This window comes from Rosa rugosa, chromosome 4 (assembly GCF_958449725.1).
Source record: "Rosa rugosa chromosome 4, drRosRugo1.1, whole genome shotgun sequence".
NCBI lineage: Eukaryota > Viridiplantae > Streptophyta > Magnoliopsida > Rosales > Rosaceae > Rosa > Rosa rugosa.
The window spans coordinates 38,401,621-38,422,053 of record NC_084823.1 but is presented as its reverse complement, the minus strand read 5'-3'; the positions used below and the strand labels follow the sequence as shown (position 1 = coordinate 38,422,053).

The 20,433-nt window shown below is 37.6% G+C and overlaps 2 protein-coding genes and 1 long non-coding RNA gene across 6 annotated transcripts; all 3 read left to right on the top strand.

The window, feature by feature from the left end:
* Positions 1–469: 469 nt before the first annotated feature.
* On the top strand, positions 470–5,668 carry LOC133742233 (uncharacterized). 3 transcript variants are annotated; one of them, XM_062169911.1, is made up of 5 exons: positions 470–603; positions 893–2,927; positions 3,012–3,123; positions 3,221–3,514; positions 3,909–5,668. In XM_062169911.1, the coding sequence occupies exons 2-5, from the start codon at positions 901–903 to the stop codon at positions 5,421–5,423; spliced, it is 3,948 nt and encodes a 1,315-aa protein (XP_062025895.1). In that variant the 5' UTR covers positions 470–603; positions 893–900; the 3' UTR covers positions 5,424–5,668. The 3 variants fall into 3 exon arrangements, with proteins under 3 accessions (XP_062025895.1, XP_062025893.1, XP_062025894.1); XM_062169909.1 differs by having other exon boundaries at positions 3,009–3,123; XM_062169910.1 differs by having other exon boundaries at positions 3,009–3,123; positions 3,912–5,667.
* Positions 5,669–6,236: 568 nt separating this feature from the next.
* LOC133743746 (uncharacterized) lies at positions 6,237–7,888 on the top strand. The gene is made up of 2 exons (XR_009863237.1): positions 6,237–6,568; positions 7,452–7,888. It is a non-coding gene; the product is annotated as an uncharacterized LOC133743746 (long non-coding RNA).
* A 1,328-nt stretch (positions 7,889–9,216) lies between these two features.
* Positions 9,217–12,867, top strand: LOC133746188 (protein ABA DEFICIENT 4, chloroplastic). 2 transcript variants are annotated; one of them, XM_062174353.1, is made up of 7 exons: positions 9,217–9,340; positions 9,488–9,600; positions 10,467–10,695; positions 11,715–11,815; positions 12,148–12,276; positions 12,370–12,458; positions 12,548–12,867. In XM_062174353.1, exons 2-7 carry the CDS (start codon positions 9,550–9,552, stop codon positions 12,699–12,701), a joined length of 753 nt encoding a protein of 250 aa, XP_062030337.1. In that variant the 5' UTR covers positions 9,217–9,340; positions 9,488–9,549; the 3' UTR covers positions 12,702–12,867. The 2 variants fall into 2 exon arrangements, with proteins under 2 accessions (XP_062030337.1, XP_062030336.1); XM_062174352.1 differs by lacking the exon at positions 9,217–9,340 and having other exon boundaries at positions 9,374–9,600.
* The last annotated feature ends 7,566 nt before the right edge of the window (positions 12,868–20,433 follow it).

The window sequence follows — 20,433 nt, the reverse complement described above, 5'->3', positions numbered from 1 at the left end:
CTAATATTCAGCTATTGCCCAGTGAACTTTTGAAAAGCAACTTGAAGTATCGCTCAGTAGATAAGAACCGAACACTATGAACAGAGTTTGGTGACTACTAGACATGGAGTGTTCGCTACTCGCCAGCATTGGCCGAGAGCTTTTTCTAGTGAGCATGTAGTATAGTACATTAGAGTTTCTTTCGTTTGTACTAATGACAGAGCCATAAACAAGCAAATGTAGAACAGCAGGCTAGGAACAACAGAAGTAAACTGTAAAAGCCATAAAGTAATTTTCGTTTGTACATAATATAGTAACCGAATCGGGTTTTCGCGGTTCATTCAAACCTTTCAAGCGGGAAAACGCTGGAAGCCCAATAATAAGTCGGCCCAAACAAGAAAAAGCCCGGGCGGAGAAAACAATGAAGAGGCACCAGTTTAACGTTATATAAGAGAGCTGGTAAAGTTTCACAGAAGCTACTAGATGGTAAATACAACTGAGACCCAGCTTAGAAAACACGACGAAACCCTAAGAGAGAGAGAATCACTCTTTCCAAAAATGGCGTAGGAGGAGATGATTGGTAACAGTTAACGATCAAGCTCCTTTCTTTCTATTATTTTTTAGGTATGGTTTCTTCATTCTGTATAATAATGATGATATTTGGATTATTTTTATTTTTACTTTTACTGTTTTGGTATTTGGTTGCTGTATCAAACCAGAATCAAATGAAAGATTGAGTCTTTACTGTTGCATCACTGTTCTGGTTTTGTGTCAAGTGTGTAGAAGTAAAAAGTTCTATGCTTTTAGATATATTTTGATAGAAATGTGTTTGATGCTTTTGGATTATAATTTGTAAAAGTGGAAAAAGTAAGAATAAAAGAGCTAAAGGAAGAAACTTTACTCCTTTTTGCAGCTGTTGCAATGTCTGCCGAAGTAGTTGAACATGTAAAATTAGCCGAAGAACGAGATGGAGTTGGTGAAAATGAGAGAGAATTAGGGTTGCAATGTCGAGAACCGGTTCGAGAAGATGAGCAGAGTAAGGTCATTGATGATGAGAATGGATGTCCTGATGAGGATCAAGATGAGGTGATTGGACAACTGATTCAGGAGGATGGAGTGATTGACTTGACTGAGCAAATACTACAACTTGGGAAGCAATGTCAGGAAAATGGTTCTTCAATTGCTACATCTTTCGGCTCATCCGGAGAAGGGAAATGCAAAGAGACTGAAGAACAACAAGTTGAAGTGACTAAGCAACAACTACAACATGGGGAGCAAAGTCGAGAACTTATTCTAGAAAAAGAAGATAGCTTTGTGATTGAGTATCAACAAAATGGTTCGCCGGAGCCACAGTATGAGGGGCAAGATGAAGCGAATGGAGAGAAGAACCACAAGCAAATGCAAGTAACTGAAGTGATTGTTGCAGAACAGACATGTAAAGCAGAAATTGAGGTTACTGAACAACAGAGTGAATATAGGCCGCAAAGTCAAGAACCAATTCAAGCAGACCATCAACTTGGGTTGGGAGATGAGCAGCAAAATGAAGTTATTGGACAAAAAATGCAAGAAATTGCATTGGTTATTGAAGAGCAGGATACTGTGGAAGAGAAGTATAGAGTGACTGAAGGACAAGTTGAAGTGAGTGAACAATGGCTGCAATTTTGTCAGGAATTTGTTCAAGAAGAGCAACATAGTTTACTGATTGACTATAAAGATGGTTCTTTGGAGAAACATATTGAACAGCAAGATATAGTCAATGAACAGAAAAGTCAAAAGCAGATGCAAGTAACTGCAGTCATTGTTGAGAACTATAATGTTGCAGAACAGACATGTAAAGTAGAAAATGGGCTGCGCAATCAAGAAGAACAGAATATTAAGGTGATTGACAATGTAAATGAATGTCCAGATGAGCAGCAAGGTGAAGTGATTGGACATCAAGTTCAGAACCAAATGCAAGAAATTGCATTGATTGTTGAAAAGCAGAATGTTGCGGTACAGAAATATGAAGTGACCGAACAACAGATAGAAGATGGGCATCAAAGTCAAGAACCAATTCAAGAGGTACAGAAAAATAAGGTGAGCAAAGCACAAGTTCAAGTGACTGAACAACAACCAGAATATGGACAGCAAAGTCGAGAACCGATTCAAGAAGAACAGCATGATAAGATGGCGGAAGGTGAAAGTGGATCTCCAAATGAGAAGCAAGGTGATGTGAATGGACATCACATTCAGATACAATGTCAAGAGTTTATTGCTGAAAATCAGAATGTTGCAGTAGAGAAGTATAAAGTGACTGAAGAACAAGTTGAAGTGATTGAACAGCAGACAGAATGTGGACAGCAAAACCAAGAACCAATTCAAGAACAGAACAGTAAGGTGATTGACTATCAAAATGGATTGTCAAAGCCAGAAAATGAACAGAAAGATGAAGTGAATGGACAGAAAAATAAAAGTCAAATACAAGTAATTACTGAGATTGTTGATAATCACAATGTTGCAGAGCTTTTTCATGAGGTGACCAAAGAACAAGAAGTTGAAGTAATTGAACAACAGAGAGACCATGGGCAGCAAAGTCAAGAAGAACAGAATAGTAAGGTGATTGACTGTCAAGATGGATATCCAATGCAACAAAATGAACAGCTAGATGGCGTAAATGGCAATCAAGTTCAAAATCAAATGCAAGATATCGTAGTGAGTGTTGAAAAGCAGATTGATGCTAAACTGAAATATAAAGTGCCTGAAGATCAAATGGAAGAACCGTGTCATAGTACAGAACAACAATGTGAAGTGACCAAAGAACATATTGAAGGCATTAAAAGACAAATTCAATTCCAAGAAGAAGTAGTTGAAGGGATTGACAAGCTGACTACAGCAGAAGCACAGCAAGTTGAGAATGTTTCAGAATTGCAAGAGCAAATTGAGTTATTAAGGACGATCCTTAATGCTGGGTTGGCCTTTCTCTCTCTATGTTTTATGTCAGTTGTGTTATTGTTTATTTGTTATGTGCCTTTATCTCATTTCATAAACAGCAGTATGCAGGAGTCGATTTGCAAGAAGCAAGAGAAAGCTGCAGCCATAGCCGTTAATTCAACTCCTCTTACTAGGCAGAAACTGCCCTACCAAAGTTCATCAACTTTCTCTAGGGTAAATACTAAAACTTATGTATATATAATATAGTCCCAACCACGTCATTTACTTATTTATACCTGTTATGATTTTTTTTGTTTTTTTCTGGACTCAGGAGAATTGTTTAGAATTGTTGAGGATGACGCATAAACTTCAGGAAAAGACACATAGGGTGCAGGAAAGTTTGTTGGATCTCTTGACCACTAGAGAGTTAAACCATACAACTCCCAACTCTTTTGTGGACTTAGAGGAAACAACAATGCCAATTGCTGATTCTTGTGGAGAGAGGGAATACATGGATTGTGGTTTTCCGGCACAAATGAAGCACCACCAGCTGAGGCAACTACGTCCATGGTGTAAAAAAGCATCTGAATCTGATTGCAGAGTATCGAAGGAACCTAACTGTCAGGTAGCAACAATTACCCCCCTTTTCTGCTTATTCTATTACAGAAAAGAGCGATAGATAATACATGCATCTCTTTTCTTCAATAGGTAATTAGTTATTGCACAGTAAAATACATGCATGCACAAATATAAACATATTTTTTATAGGATTTTACATACGCCAGAAATATCTTTTCAGAGAAAGATAGGATGTTGAAGGAGTTATAAAAGTTACTGGAAAGAAAAATGTGAAGGTGATGTGAATATCCTTTAAATAATGAAACAGGGAATAATGGGAGCTTTTGGCTATCATGGTCGACAAAGTGGGTTTTTGGTTATACATAGAATAGATATGCATGTAACAATCAACAAGTTGTTTCAATCTGATTGCGATTTCTTGTATTACCTTGGAACTTAAGCAGGAGCAGCAGCACAGAGATCCAGTACAGGAAAAAAGTAAGTGTGATGGTCAAGTAGTTGAGTTATCATGTCAAACACAGCAACAGTCACGGGAACTAGCACAGCAGAGGGAATTGCCTCCCCAGGGCCAGAGGCGGTCCAAATCTGAATCGTTACTCACTACATCTGTGGTGGACTTATCACCAAGAAGGAATCAGGATTCCCAGCAATTAAACACTGGAGTAACTGAAAAGCCTCAAAAACTGAAGACATCAGCAAAGAAAACAGGCCAAACACAGCTGCAGCAGAGGCAACTTAGATCTCGAGGAAAAATTTTGTCTGAATGTAAACAAGTAACAACTAGATCTATGGCAGGTTCATCACCCTCACAGCCTTTTTATGAGCTGTATCAGTTGATTTCAAGTACTGCAAGGTCTCAAGTGGAAAAGCCGGGAATAGAAAATTCATCTCAATCGAAGAAGCAACCAGCAAATCACTCTAATCGGCGAAAGCGGGGAACACCAGAGCCTACAACAATGCCAAATGCCATTGGTCCAATCCTCCCTTGCAAGAAACTAGCGTTAGGCTGTCAGAATGTAGAACTTCCCACTCCTGAAGCATGTGAAGATGTAGGACCAACAATCATGGACAAGTCATCTCAACCGGTGGTGCAAAGTACAGATCATCATGGTCAACAAAAGATGTTGAAATCCAAGCCAACAACAATGGCAGAAAGTCCACAGCTCAATTCAGCATCAGAGGAAGATCTTCCTCAAACAGCAAAAGAGCTGCAACAGAAGCAGCTGTGCCATATGAACTTACGTTCACGCAGCCAAGCTGCATCACAATCTGAGCTTGTTGTATCGATGGCACAATCATTGCCCTCGGAGCACCATTATGAGCAGCCACAAGAAATGAAGCATCAAGGCCTACGGAGGCCTAAGTTGACTTCACACAATCAGCATAATGGTGAGCTTCAGCTTCCAAAACATCCTGAGCAGCCACAGAAACCAAGAGGGAGGCCTTCTAAACGAAAACTGGATGTGGCTGCGACTGAAGATGTATCATTGCCTGCTAAGTATCAGAAGCTGCAGGAAGAACCAGAAAATCAAAGACAAGAGAGGCCTCCTAAGTTGGAAAGAAATATGGTTTTGGGTCTTTTTGCTGCATCAAAATATGAACCTGCTCCATCGATGACAGAATCACCGTTTTTAAAGCTGAATCCAGATAATGAGCATCATGTTGAGCTGCAGCCCCTGAAGCATCCTGAGCAACCACAAAAACGAAGGGGGAGGCCTCGAAAGTTGAATCCAGATAATGAGCTTGTGAAGAACTGCCGCACCCAAAGTACCTTGAGCAGCCACAAAAGGGAAGACGAACTGCAGCTGCCAAAGCAACCTGAGCAGCCACAAAATCCAAAAAGACGACGAGGGAGGCCCTGTAACATCTCAGTGAACGAGCTGAAGCATGAAATGAGTCAGAGGGAAAGGCGTCAAAGCAAGCGACTGAAGGAACAGAAGGAAGCGACTATGTAACTGAAGCTAATTGTTTTAAGATCACTACCTCTGTAGTTTGTTAGTTTCCTGGGTTTGGCTTATTTGGATTTGCTTCCTAGGGGAGTAGTAAGATCCTAGTGATGATGGAAGTGTCAATGTTCGTGATCTTTTTGCAATGCATCATTAACTAAATATTCCAGACTTGCTTAACTTGCTTGTTGATAAAACTGAAATTTAAGCTTGGAATGTCGAATCATTGACTTGAAGTCACTTGTTGAGCATGATTTTAAATACTGAATGTGGTAAAATACTGCAGTGATGGTGGATGTTGATGATGCCATAAAGTGTAAGGTATTGGTGTCAATGGTAGTATCCATTTCAACGGCTGCAAACAATGCTGGTAAAATATTTGATATTTAGCATATAGAAGTATCAAGTACTATTCTTATCCTACCTTCAGCAAGGTGCATATTTCTTAGTTTTAGTAATTTTCATGTTCAAATGTTGAGTTCATCTTTCAAACTCACTGAATGTACTGTTAAGTTCAGTGCTAAACATGTAACTCCTAGTTTCCTCAAAACACACTTGGGTACTTTACTAAGCAAACGTTGAAACCCTTTGTTTTCGTCGTTGAATTGGGTTGTCGATATAACAATGCCATCTCTTAAACAAGTCTACACTTGAAAAGAACCCAGTAGAGTTGTTTGAAAGTAATTTTCATTCATCAATTATCTCTAGTGTGATGTTTTACCATAAAGCGGTTGTGGTAAAAACTGTCAGTAACTTAACCTTCACATCACCTATAAACTGAAATGACGATTAGGGGTCTTGACCTCAGCCGCCCAGCTGCTATAAAAGAGAAGTAGTAGCACTCATCTGGATCAGACCTAAATCCTAAACCGGCAGCCGCAAATGAAGATGTCAGAAACCCTAATGAAGCTCATAGATGTTTTCTGCGATGAGGTGATGTGCTGGGCGAATTTGCCTTCTCAATCAAAGCAAAGGGGCACAGCTTCTTTTCACGTTGACACAACAAAGGCCCTTAAAACGTGAAAAGAAGTTTTGCACCTTTCATTTGCAAGTTTTTGGAGCGCAAATTCGTCCAACACATCATCTGCATCGTAGCCGATATCTGCAGATTCTTGTTGGTTTGTGTGAAATTTGAGGAGCTTGCTGGTGATTTGGTAATGATTTACTACTTGATATCTCCAATTGGTACTGTATTTGCTTATGTTATGAGTTATTGGGTTTAAGTATACATAGTTGGCAATTGATTCTATTGATGTTGGGTTTCATTTTCTCAAAAAGGATATAACTGGTTTAGATCTGGTTCAAGTTGGGGTAATTTTATTACAACTGATTCCTTGGTCACTGGCATAATCCTGTGATATACTGTAATTCAAAGGAGATATTTTGTTTCTAATCCAATGAAGTAGTATGTTTTCCCCAACCCAGAAAGTACTATGACTAAAAGGATGAGAAAGCTAAGTCTACTAAAATTTCACTCTTTACATCATATTCTCTGGTCATGGTATCAAATAGAATTGATGCTTCATTGATTTTATATGAAGAACAAAGTCACAGACAGTATCGAAAGATCTTCAAAAGATAACAAATTAAATTGGTTTTCTTGGCTTCTAAATTTCCCTTGCTCCTAAGCTTTTCATATGTGACAGTCCAAGGTACGAACTACGAAGTTGCAGCAAATAATTTTTAAGATATGGTATGATGTTCAAGATTGCAGTTTGGAACCAATAATTTTTGTGTTGTATAAGTTTGGATATGATAATCGAGTTCGCAGGAGAATGCATACCAAGTGATTTTGTTGGCATATTAGTGACTTTATGCTTGTTATTGATGTTCTTATCCAAAACTTGTTCTGAAATGGTTTTATCTTATTGTTGTCCCTCTGTATTAGGCTGGATTTCATATTGTACCTGAATGGCAGGTTATGTAAGCATTTCTTCAATTGCCAGGCCAAAATACTTCCATTGAATGAGGCTCATAATGAATTGTATTGAAGTTGATTAGCTTCTGTGTTAATTTTTCTTTCTCCTCTTAATGCAGTGAAGCAAGAAGTAGAACAAAACACCTTTTCTGAAAGTAGTTTACCAAAATGATGGCCTTTTGGGACTCAGTATATGAAAGCCAGAATGGTTTCTACCAATTATTGGACAGGGTCTTGAAATGAGCTTGTGTAAAACATGTTGGAGACTCCAATGGCCTAGTTTGGAACTTACCGACGTTGTATCCCATCATGTACAAAAAAGCAGTAGTCTGGAACTGTGTATATCATTATATGAATTGTAAAGTTTCACAGCCAAAATTTACTATTGCAATGTCATTTTGCACTGAATCAAACTTCTTGTTCACACCTTGGTTGGATTGAAATTTACTGTTGGATAAGAACATTCTCTAGATATTGAAAGACAAATCAAAATTGTAGAACTCGAAATGCAGGAAATACATTTTCTGTGGGAGCCGTTTTTGTTTTATTTGCAGGATTTCACTGTTGGTTGGGAAAAATCTTTGTACTGTGAGGTTGGTAATTTTTTGTTGATTGAAAGATTATTTCTTTTTTGTTTGTCATTTCACAATTAAGAGTTAAATTCATTTTGTATCATTTCCCGCTTTATCTTAACAACCAAAAACATTGGTGAATCTGGACCATTAATTTTATCATGTGACCTTATAACTCTTTAACTAATCAGTTAGAGCCAGGTCTTAACTCAGTGTTGTAGTCGACTATTCATTTTTCTGTCCTTAACCATTTACATTCCTTATTGGGAAATTTAGACATTCATTTTTTGTCCTTAACCATTTACATTCTTATTGGGAAATTTTGAGATTGTGTAAACTAACAGGAAAATTAGACCTTTGAAAAAAATTCTTCAATAAAATTAGAAAATGTGGCACATATAATAAAATTAAAAATATAAGAGCACAAATAATTCTGTCTGTAAATATTTGAAACGGTGAGTCATTGCATGTTGATTAAGACTTGCGAAAGTCATCGTTCAAATCTCACCGAAATCAAGGAGACTAGGATGTGGGTTTAGGGTGAGGGGTGGGGTAGTGATAAATAAATATGGAAGTAACCCTACGATCACGGTGATCACCCCACACAAGAAAAGCCACACTAGTGGGCTAAGTGCCCTAGTACTTGACGCATAGTCTTTAGAAACGTACAGTACTCACCCACTTACCAAACTCACGCTTTGGGCACAAAGTCGTCTAGAAGGCCACACATATAGTCTTTGGTTATGGCGTGTGGTGTCTCAACTCTAGTTTTTGAGTGTGGACTTTGTTCTCTATGTATACTCTTTGCCAACACGCTAGATCCATCTACAGTGCTTGGATTGGGATTCAGGGTCGATTTCAGATTTGAATCTAAGATCTAGATTTGAGAGTCGGATATTTAGTTTTTATTTTTCAAATATGATGAATTCATTTTTCCAAGTTTCGACAACTCTGTGGGGATTTGAATAATAAGTCTCGAGACTGCAACTCAACAAGTGTATAGGTATTTGTGTCGAGTGTGTTATATAACAAGTACCGAGACTGCTTAATCATCGACGACATTGTTAATATTTCTTTAGCTTTGACAATGAATTTAGTCAATTTTCTCGTAATCTTACATTTTTAAATGAAATGTTTGCATATTTCCTAGAAGAAAGAAAAAAAAAAACAAAAAGCCTAAACCCCTTAACTTTGCAACTTACCATAATTTCATTTTTATCTATATTTAGAAACTCTCACAGTTAGCTTTCCTTAATTGGAAGGAACAATTCGGCGCCGAGTTTAATTACTAGAATTTGGGAATCTTAACAGAATTACAGAAGTAACCAATGGGGAGACGAAAGTTGTTCTTGTTTAAACTTTGGTACCAGTCACCACCGACTAGATTTTTTTAGTGGGTGATGTGATGATATGACAAAACAGAAGGCACACCAACAGTTAGTGCTATCCCCCCTTTCCCTTTTCAGCTCATCTCTTCCGTCACTCCTTCAATCTCTGACCTCCGTGTCTGTACTATGCTTCTATCAGTGGAAACTATGCTTTACTTTTGCTCCATTATTAAATTCTTCTTGTCTTTCTCTCAGTGCTGGATTTATAAGCGAATGAAGAAGCAACCACTACTCTTGTCTTGCTGGGTTTTCTGGTCATGGCCTTCTCTACTTCTTGCCTCTTCGTCTCTCCAATCTCAGCTCTCAAGGTATGCTCTTTTTTCCTCCAAGATTTTCAAGCTTCATTTTTTACTTCCAAGTAGTTCAATTATGGAAAGTAAGTAGAACAAAGCAAGTGTTAAATTCATTTGGGGATCTCTGTTTTTTCAGTTCAGGTCATTAAAATATTTTCTTCTGTGATCTTATACTTTGTAGGTTGTAATTTTGTTTGTAATCTGGGGTTTTAGATCCACTTTGAAATGGGTAGATAGATATCATTGTAATCTGGGGTTTTAGATGTGTTTCTGATCCACTTTGAAATGGGTAGATAGATAGCATAGTATTGAAATTAGTTATGTTTGGTCCAAGACACAAGATTTCTACTAAGGTGGGTGCTTTCCCAGTATGGCTTCAGAGATTCACAGCTTGGGTGCACCAGAATTGGTTTTCTTGGCCATTGAGATTTTGTACTTGTTCTTTCTTCTGCCTGCTATTTGATTTCCAAAATTGAAACTTTTAACTGAAATCAGTCTAATATTTTGAGTTGATGACTTTTAGAGTAATTGAATTGGTTCATTGCATATCACTTGTACTTTTGTTATAAAACCTTATCCACCATAAAAGGGTCTAGTCAGCCATTATCATCTACATTATGGAAAGTGGAATTTGACTAATTCTTATGCGAAACAGTAATGGAGAGAATCATGTAATTTCCATCAGGGTCCTATTGTAAGTGTAGATGGGTATTCTTTATTGCATTGTTTTCAAAAGCCTCAAGTTTTCCAATATGCTATTATGCTAATATGCTTCACTGCCTCTTACTGCCATTTAAAGCATGCAACTATTTTCATAACTCCCCATAAATTTTCCGTGCTGGACACAGCTTCTCTTACAATTAAAGTTCTGTTTCGTATAGATTGACTATGCTAAGAAGACTATAAGGTGTTGGAAGAATGATGGAAGGGAACAAAGGTTCAGTTTTTCACTTCGAGGTAATAATACTGCACTTTTAGGTCAACAGATTGTGACGGCAGGAGCTCATCTACACAAGGACTGGAGCTTTGTTGGTGGTTCAAGAGTTACTGTAACACCAAAACTTGAGATAGCCAGTCTGCCTCCAAAAAACCCCGGAGTATATGCATCATGTGATCTTTTCTTCTACTTTTATCTCTATTTTGTCATTCATTATTGTTTATACCATTTGTATCATTGTCTGGCCAATTTAAGTCTTGATATATTGCGAAGTTCAAAAGTTAGTATAACTGTATATGAGGGAGCATGAATATCTTATGCATAGAAGATTTCAGGTGCCAGAAGGTTTTAAGAGAAAAATTGCTAGCATGTTTTGGTGGAGTGACATTTATATAAATGCATATATGCGAAACAATTTACATGTATTATATGGCGAGTGAAAGCTGTAACTAGCTTTGACAACGTTGATTAGTACTGTTTAGGAGAATATGTATTTATGATTGCATATATATTGAATTCAATTGAGTCACAATTACAACAACGTTGCAAGAAACCAATGTCTATAAAAGTCTCATATTATCTAGTTGACTATTCCTTGGCATGAAATACAGACTCCAGGAAACTAGAATACCTGTACAAGCACCAAGGAGGATCTTCTCTAATTTTAACTATGATCTATAGACTATAGTCAGATATGATAATATCGTTCATGGTTTTTAGATGAGTAAAAGACTTTCAGTTTCACAATAATTTTCGGGTTTTTTTTGTTATTATTTTTTGCTGACATCAATTCCTACCTGACTTCTGAGGTATTAGCCTTGAGAACTTAAACATTAAGTACAGGTTATTAGCTTACAAAATAAAATAAAAAAAAATAAAAAAAACGCCTTCATTGTTCTTTGGTCATTGTATATTTGGTGCCATGTTGCATGAGACTGGAACATCCAGTTCTGCACCAACATTTAATAGAAGAGACAGACCCCTGTTTTTTCAATTTTTTATTTTATTTCTCTTTCGGTATCTAATTAGCTACTCCTGAACTTGAATTTCTGTAAAACAGTTGTCAATTACTCATGTCATTTGATGCATAGATGTTTAACATGTTAAGCTAGAAATCTTCTTACTTTTGTCTGACCATGAATGATTTTTGCCATTACTTCTAATAATAGTAAGGCTGGTATTTCCTTTCCAGGGTTGGCAAGTTCTCAAATAGCTAGCACTGCTTTTACTTTGGGAACAGCAGCAGTACTCCCATTTTATGGCCTCATGGTTCTTGCACCTAAAGCTGAACTAGTATGTTTCACTGTATTACCAAGTCCTATGATTCTCCTTCAATGTTGCAAGTTAATTTCATCATGCAGATATCGATTATAGACTGTTGTAAATGATTGCTGCTGTTTAACCATTGTGTTAGTTATAAAACTTGTATGCCTACTTTTTCCAAATTTCTTCTATTCTTTCATTGAATCATTGCTATGGTTCCTGTTTCCCATATTAGGTTCTTCTAGCTTGTATGAATGCAAATTGACCATAAAATATGTTTGTTTGAATGCCATAATGTTCTCAATTTGGGTCCTGTCTTCAGGTCGTATGCACCTAATTATTTCAAGTCACGTAAATTGCAGACAAAAGCATCTATTGAAAGCAGTATACCGTATATAGTGCTTGGACTTCTCTATGCTTATCTACTATACCTCTCTTGGACTCCAGAAACAATTCGATTGATATTTGCAAGTCAATACTGGCTGCCTGAGGTGTGTATTAGCTTATACATGTTAAGCAATTGTTTCTGAGAAAATGAAAAGCAACTACATATATCCTCTTTTCTGCCTTTATACTAAATGCAGCTGCCTGGGATTGCAAAGATGTTCTCGAATGAGATGACATTAGCTTCTGCGTGGATTCACTTGTTGGTTGTTGATCTCTTTGCAGCAAGGTATATAACTCTCTCCATCTCACACACGGTTGAATGTCTGTGAATTTATTAGTTTCTAACTCTTAACACTCTTCGTTCATTCTATACAGGCAGGTTTATCACGATGGACTGGAAAACCAAATCGAGACGCGACATTCAATTTCCCTTTGTCTGTTTGTCTGCCCCATTGGAATTCTTACTCATGTCATTACCAAAGCACTGACTAAAAGTGCTGGAAAGTCCAGCACACACAAAATCCATTGATGACAATTACACTCAGCTGAAACAATTTAAGGATTTCTTGCAAGTTGAAAAGAAAACCTTGATTTGAATGAAGATGCTTATTTTTTTAAAGCTAATTACAAAATATAGGTTCTTGTAAGCACTGAACTCCCATTTTCTCAATTGAAATTTGACTGTTCTGGAGGTAGGTGATGATCCTGATGGTTTCCCATGACATATGATCGCATGGATCAACATAAGCTTAACTTGATGAGTTGAACATATTTATACATAATGTACATTACCCTGGAGGAGAGCAGTCCTTCACAAACTTCCTCTAGGGCGGGCACCTCCCTCCATTCCATAATTATAGAGCTCAGTCCTTTTTTCAATTAATTTGTTTAGCAATAAGATTAAGGGAAAATTTTGCAAACAGTACATCAACTAAAGGCCATTAATAATTTTGATACATAAAGTTTCAAACCGATCATTTTAGTACACGAAATCTGAAGCCCGACCTACTATATAGACACGACGTCAATAATGCCGTTAACTTTTATGTCATTGTTCATTTGTTAAAGGGTAATTTAATACTCACATTCTGGCTCACTTTTTTGGTAAAAAAAGAAAAGAAAAAAAAGAAAAAGAAAAAATTTTGATACATAAAGTTTGATACAAAAAATTTTGCAAACAGTACATCAACTAAAGGCCATTAATAATTTTGATACATAAAGTTTCAAACCGATCATTTTAGTACACGAAATCTGAAGCCCGACCTACTATATAGACACGACGTCAATAATGCCGTTAACTTTTATGTCATTGTTCATTTGTTAAAGGGTAATTTAATACTCTCACATTCTGGCTCACTTTTTTGGTAAAAAAAGAAAAGAAAAAAAAGAAAAAGAAAAAAGAGGATCTCCTCTCTCTGTCAATCCATTTATCCCAGAACCCATCTCCTCTCCATCTTCCCTTTCAGATCAATCCATCTCAGTCTAGATGCGCCGGCGAAGATTCGGAGCTGTCTGAATATTTTCGCCGAACACTTTCGCCACGGTCGTCAGGAAGACGCACATGAATTCCTGCGTTACGTTATTGATGCTTGCCATAACACCTGCCTTCGCCTGAAGAAGCTCCGGCGCAACATCACCAGCAATGGCCATGCCAACGGCAATAGTCAGGCCAACGGCAAAGCCAATGGGACGGCTCCGGGGTGGTCCACGGTGGTGATGGAGATTTTCGGGGGAGCTTTGCAGAGCCAGGTGAAGTGTCTATCCTGTGGCACACCCTCCACAGACCTCGTCAGAGTCTCTTGAAGCCACCGCCGAACAACAAAACATACCCAAACCCAGAAAGCTCGACCCCTCTCTCTCTCTCGATCTCGGCGACCACCGCATTGGGTTGTTTGATGAATCCTTAATAAATGGCATGGCTTGTGTAAGGAAGGCAGGTTGGATGATGCAAATGGGTTGTTTGATGAATCCAATAGAGAGAAGATGTGGATGGTTGGAATTGCAGAGGTGATCGGGATTGGGAGGGGGGGGGGGGGGAGAGATGGGGTGCTGATAGAGTCATAGTGAGAGAGAGAGAGAGAGAGAGAGGGAACGTTGGGTGCCCAGAGAGAGAAGGCCGAGTGCTCATAGTAAAAATCTGAATAGACCATATTACCCCTCAAATTAACGGCGTCATTAACGTCGTGTCTAGATAGTGGGTCGAATTTCAGATTTTGTGTACTGAAATGCTCGGTTTGAAACTTTATGTATAGAAATTATTAGTGGCTTTTACTTGGTGTACTGTTTGCAAAATTTTCCCTAAAATTAATTAGTCATGTTCGTCAAGACCTTCATTTCATGTAAAGAGAAATTAATTTCTTCCAATATCTAACATATGTCAAAGTATAGCAAATTGATTCCTTGTTGGTCATTTAAATGTTTTATGAGATTGAAGGTAGAAATGGTAGAATTTCCGTATGTACATATATGTTAGAATCACATAACACGTATGACCGCACCATACTTCATTTTCATGATCCTTTAGCCTTTGGCACTTGCGCTGTGCATGGGTTAATTGATCACGATTTATGCGGTGCGACTAGTTATCCTTTATTTATTCTACATTCAATGCATAGTTCCTTTTTTTTATTTGAGATAATGACCATTAACTACAATGGGCTATTGTTTCTTCCCATGCGCAAGTTTTATAATATGAAGCCCATGCGGTCAGTTTTATGATTAGTAACAGTAACTGCCCGTTTGCACAAAACCAAAATGGCACAACAAGTTCTAATTAATTACGACAATTGCCACAACCTTCATTTCAATTTTCTCCCAAAATCAAACCCATCAATTCCATTTCTCTCAAAATCAAAACCTTATCTTCCATTTCAGCAAAGCTAGGTAGCGAAACAAGAAAGCGAAGCAAGGTGGCGTTGCAGGACGGCGAAGTTAGGGTTTGGTCCCGGACTGCAAATCTACAGTCGAGCAAGCCGACGAAGCTAGGGTTTGGTTCCGGATTGCAAATCTACCGTCGAGCAATTCGGCGAAGCTAGGGTTTGGTTCCGGCATACAAATCCATTGTCGAGCAAGACGGCGAAGATAAGGATTGCTCCCGACCTCGAGCAAGGAGGCGAAACTAGGGATTGCTTCTAGCCTGCAAATCCACCGTCGAGCAAGGCAGCAAAGCTAGGGATTGATCCAGGCCTGCAAATCCATGATTGAGCAAAAAGGTCAGTATCATTTGGGATCAGTAGCTTTAGTTTATGAGATTTGTTTGTTATGATGGATATTGATGAATTCTGAGATAAAGAATAGCAAAAAATCAAATTTATGAGCTTACTGAGAGTGACCAGCATTAAAATGCTGCATTATGTGCAATCTAGGATTATATGGACCCTCTAAAAATCAATAGCTTCAGTTTCTGAGGGTCAGTAGCTTTAGTTTATGAGAGATGGGGTGCTGATAGAGTCATAGTGAGAGAGAGAGAGAGAGAGAGAGGGAACGTTGGGTGCCCAGAGAGAGAAGGCCGAGTGCTCATAGTAAAAATCTGAATAGACCATATTACCTCTCAAATTAACGGCGTCATTAACGTCGTGTCTAGATAGTGGGTCGAATTTCAGATTTTGTGTACTGAAATGCTCGGTTTGAAACTTTATGTATAGAAATTATTAGTGGCTTTTACTTGGTGTACTGTTTGCAAAATTTTCCCTAAAATTAATTAGTCATGTTCGTCAAGACCTTCATTTCATGTAAAGAGAAATTAATTTCTTCCAATATCTAACATATGTCAAAGTATAGCAAATTGATTCCTTGTTGGTCATTTAAATGTTTTATGAGATTGAAGGTAGAAATGGTAGAATTTCCGTATGTACATATATGTTAGAATCACATAACACGTATGACCGCACCATACTTCATTTTCATGATCCTTTAGCCTTTGGCACTTGCGCTGTGCATGGGTTAATTGATCACGATTTATGCGGTGCGACTAGTTATCCTTTATTTATTCTACATTCAATGCATAGTTCCTTTTTTTTTATTTGAGATAATGACCATTAACTACAATGGGCTATTGTTTCTTCCCATGCGCAAGTTTTATAATATGAAGCCCATGCGGTCAGTTTTATGATTAGTAACAGTAACTGCCCGTTTGCACAAAACCAAAATGGCACAACAAGTTCTAATTAATTACGACAATTGCCACAACCTTCATTTCAATTTTCTCCCAAAATCAAACCCATCAATTCCATTTCTCTCAAAATCAAAACCTTATCTTCCATTTCAGCAAAGCTAGGTAGCGAAACAAGAAAGCGAAGCAAGGTGGCGTTGCAGGACGGCGAAGTTAGGGTTTGGTCCCGGACTGCAAATCTACAGTCGAGCAAGCCGACGAAGCTAGGGTTTGGTTCCGGATTGCAAATCTACCGTCGAGCAATTCGGCGAAGCTAGGGTTTGGTTCCGGCATACAAATCCATTGTCGAGCAAGACGGCGAAGATAAGGATTGCTCCCGACCTCGAGCAAGGAGGCGAAACTAGGGATTGCTTCTAGCCTGCAAATCCACCGTCGAGCAAGGCAGCAAAGCTAGGGATTGATCCAGGCCTGCAAATCCATGATTGAGCAAAAAGGTCAGTATCATTTGGGATCAGTAGCTTTAGTTTATGAGATTTGTTTGTTATGATGGATATTGATGAATTCTGAGATAAAGAATAGCAAAAAATCAAATTTATGAGCTTACTGAGAGTGACCAGCATTAAAATGCTGCATTATGTGCAATCTAGGATTATATGGACCCTCTAAAAATCAATAGCTTCAGTTTCTGAGGGTCAGTAGCTTTAGTTTATGAGAGATGGGGTGCTGATAGAGTCATAGTGAGAGAGAGAGAGAGAGAGAGAGGGAACGTTGGGTGCCCAGAGAGAGAAGGCCGAGTGCTCATAGTAAAAATCTGAATAGACCATATTACCTCTCAAATTAACGGCGTCATTAACGTCGTGTCTAGATAGTGGGTCGAATTTCAGATTTTGTGTACTGAAATGCTCGGTTTGAAACTTTATGTATAGAAATTATTAGTGGCTTTTACTTGGTGTACTGTTTGCAAAATTTTCCCTAAAATTAATTAGTCATGTTCGTCAAGACCTTCATTTCATGTAAAGAGAAATTAATTTCTTCCAATATCTAACATATGTCAAAGTATAGCAAATTGATTCCTTGTTGGTCATTTAAATGTTTTATGAGATTGAAGGTAGAAATGGTAGAATTTCCGTATGTACATATATGTTAGAATCACATAACACGTATGACCGCACCATACTTCATTTTCATGATCCTTTAGCCTTTGGCACTTGCGCTGTGCATGGGTTAATTGATCACGATTTATGCGGTGCGACTAGTTATCCTTTATTTATTCTACATTCAATGCATAGTTCCTTTTTTTTATTTGAGATAATGACCATTAACTACAATGGGCTATTGTTTCTTCCCATGCGCAAGTTTTATAATATGAAGCCCATGCGGTCAGTTTTATGATTAGTAACAGTAACTGCCCGTTTGCACAAAACCAAAATGGCACAACAAGTTCTAATTAATTACGACAATTGCCACAACCTTCATTTCAATTTTCTCCCAAAATCAAACCCATCAATTCCATTTCTCTCAAAATCAAAACCTTATCTTCCATTTCAGCAAAGCTAGGTAGCGAAACAAGAAAGCGAAGCAAGGTGGCGTTGCAGGACGGCGAAGTTAGGGTTTGGTCCCGGACTGCAAATCTACAGTCGAGCAAGCCGACGAAGCTAGGGTTTGGTTCCGGATTGCAAATCTACCGTCGAGCAATTCGGCGAAGCTAGGGTTTGGTTCCGGCATACAAATCCATTGTCGAGCAAGACGGCGAAGATAAGGATTGCTCCCGACCTCGAGCAAGGAGGCGAAACTAGGGATTGCTTCTAGCCTGCAAATCCACCGTCGAGCAAGGCAGCAAAGCTAGGGATTGATCCAGGCCTGCAAATCCATGATTGAGCAAAAAGGTCAGTATCATTTGGGATCAGTAGCTTTAGTTTATGAGATTTGTTTGTTATGATGGATATTGATGAATTCTGAGATAAAGAATAGCAAAAAATCAAATTTATGAGCTTACTGAGAGTGACCAGCATTAAAATGCTGCATTATGTGCAATCTAGGATTATATGGACCCTCTAAAAATCAATAGCTTCAGTTTCTGAGGGTCAGTAGCTTTAGTTTATGAGATTTGTTTGTTATGAAGGAAATTGATGAGTTCTATGATTAAGAATAGTAAAAAAACAAAAATGAATTTTATGAGATTATTAAGAGTCACCAACATTAAATTCTGCAATATGTGAAATTTAGGATTATATGAACCCTTTAAAGATCTGCAACTTTAATTTTTGAGGGTCAGTAGCTTTAGCTTCATGATTTTATTTTTATGTCTAACCTTATGTATATTGTAAGCTCATGTTTATGTTTAATTCTGAAGGTCAATAGTTTTAGCTTCATGGTCGAATAAGGTATTCAACGTAAATCAATTTTTTGTTTTTCATCATTTTTCTGCTATTTTTCTTAGTAAGAGTTTTGTGTGTTTCTTGAAATTATATGATCTTTGTTTTTTAGTAAGCTTATTGAGGGTCAGTAGCCTTATACTTTGAGATATGCTTGATTGTTTTGATGTAAATTGATAGTCTCGTTTTTTACTAAGCTTATTGAGGGTCAGTAGCCTTATACTTTGAGATATGCTTGATTGTTTTGATGTAAATTGATAGTCTTGTTTTTTACTAAGCTTATTGAGGGTCAGTAGTTTTATCCTTTGAGAAGTGCTTGTTTGTTTTAATGGAAATTGATGGAGTGCTTGTTTTTCACTAACCTTATTGAGGGTCAATAGCTTTATCCTTTGCGAAGTGCTTGTTTGTTCTGATGAAAATTGGTGGAGTTCTCGTATTTTTACTGAGTTTATTGAGGGTCAGTAGCTTTATCCTTTGCAATGTGCTTGTTTGTTCTTATGAAAATTGATGGAGTTACCATTTTTCATTGAGCTTATTGAGGGTCAGTAGCTTTATACGTACTCTGAGAAGTTCTAGTATGTCCTGATGAAAATTGATGGAGTTCTTGTTTTTTAATGAGCTTACTGAGGATCAGTAGCTATATACTCCAAGATGTGCTTGTTTGTTCTTATGAAAATTGATGGAGTTCTCGTTTTTTACTAAGCTTATTGAGGGTCAGTGACTTATATTATGAGATGTGCTTGTTTCTTCTAATGGAAATTGATGGAGGGTCAGCAGCTTTATCATTTATGGATATTGATGAGACCTGATTTCCAATTTCTTTGTTTTTGTAGATGTGAGATACTTATCTTATACCATTTGGATCAATAGCTGGTTTTGAGAATTGACCCGTGCTTTTAGTGTGCTACTATCATTTAATATGACATGATTCTGGCTTGTTTATTCCAGGGATTGAGGCTATGAAATTTTGGTCCTCCCCATTGCGTTGGCAATTGGAGCAAAGTTTGTTCCTCTGAGAAAACCAATGAAATTGCCTGGTTAGTTTATCCTATAACTCACTGTCTCTTAGTAGCATTATCATATGTTAGCACAATTCAACTTGAAGACATAAGTTTAACTTTGTTTGTTGTTTATTACGCAAAGATTCATTTTGCGACGAAGGCGAATATGAAATTGTACAGAGGAATGATGTGAAAAAAATTGTAAAAGAATGTGCAAGAACTATTAATATTTCTTCCACATTAACTATGAAAGATTAGATGCAATGCAAGCTGTGTTTTACAGTATCTGAATTGCTCAAATGCAGATATTATCTTGAACTCAGAAGAAACAAAAGAAAATTGATGGTCTTTTTGGGCCTTTCCTTTAGGCTTTTCCTCGGGCGTTCCTTTTTAATTGCAGTCTATTCACCAAAAAAAAAAAAAAAAAAAAAACAAAGGAAATTGACAAAAGTGTGTGGCTACAATTAGAAGGGCATTTTTGTAAAATATTATTTCACAGACTAACTTGAAGAGAAATGAAGCGAAACGGAGTTTGCATGCATAGCTTAATTAATGACCGCATGGATAAAAACAAAACACGGCCAGCGCATGGGCATTTTTTTTTCAAAATGTGTATCTCATGGTAATTTGCTATTTTTATTTTTGGATCAAATCAATACATTCAAGTCGTCTTAGTATATACGTCATGAACCAGTAAAAGAAGTAAGAGGGACTTGCATAGCTGTTAATTAGCAAGCTCATCTTCAACCCTAGCCGCCAGCGACTAGGGCTTAA

Coding starts and splice junctions, on each gene's coding strand:
- LOC133746188 (XM_062174353.1), top strand. CDS start 9,550: ATGGCCTTCTCTACTTCTTGCCTCTTCGTCTCTCCAATCTCAGCTCTC. Junction 10,696..11,714: donor CCCCGGAGTATATGCATCAT/GTGATCTTTTCT, acceptor TTTCCTTTCCAG/GGTTGGCAAGTTCTCAAATA. Junction 11,816..12,147: donor TTGCACCTAAAGCTGAACTA/GTATGTTTCACT, acceptor CGTAAATTGCAG/ACAAAAGCATCTATTGAAAG.
- LOC133742233 (XM_062169909.1), top strand. CDS start 901: ATGTCTGCCGAAGTAGTTGAACATGTAAAATTAGCCGAAGAACGAGAT. Junction 3,124..3,220: donor GTTCATCAACTTTCTCTAGG/GTAAATACTAAA, acceptor TTCTGGACTCAG/GAGAATTGTTTAGAATTGTT. Junction 3,515..3,908: donor CGAAGGAACCTAACTGTCAG/GTAGCAACAATT, acceptor TTGGAACTTAAG/CAGGAGCAGCAGCACAGAGA.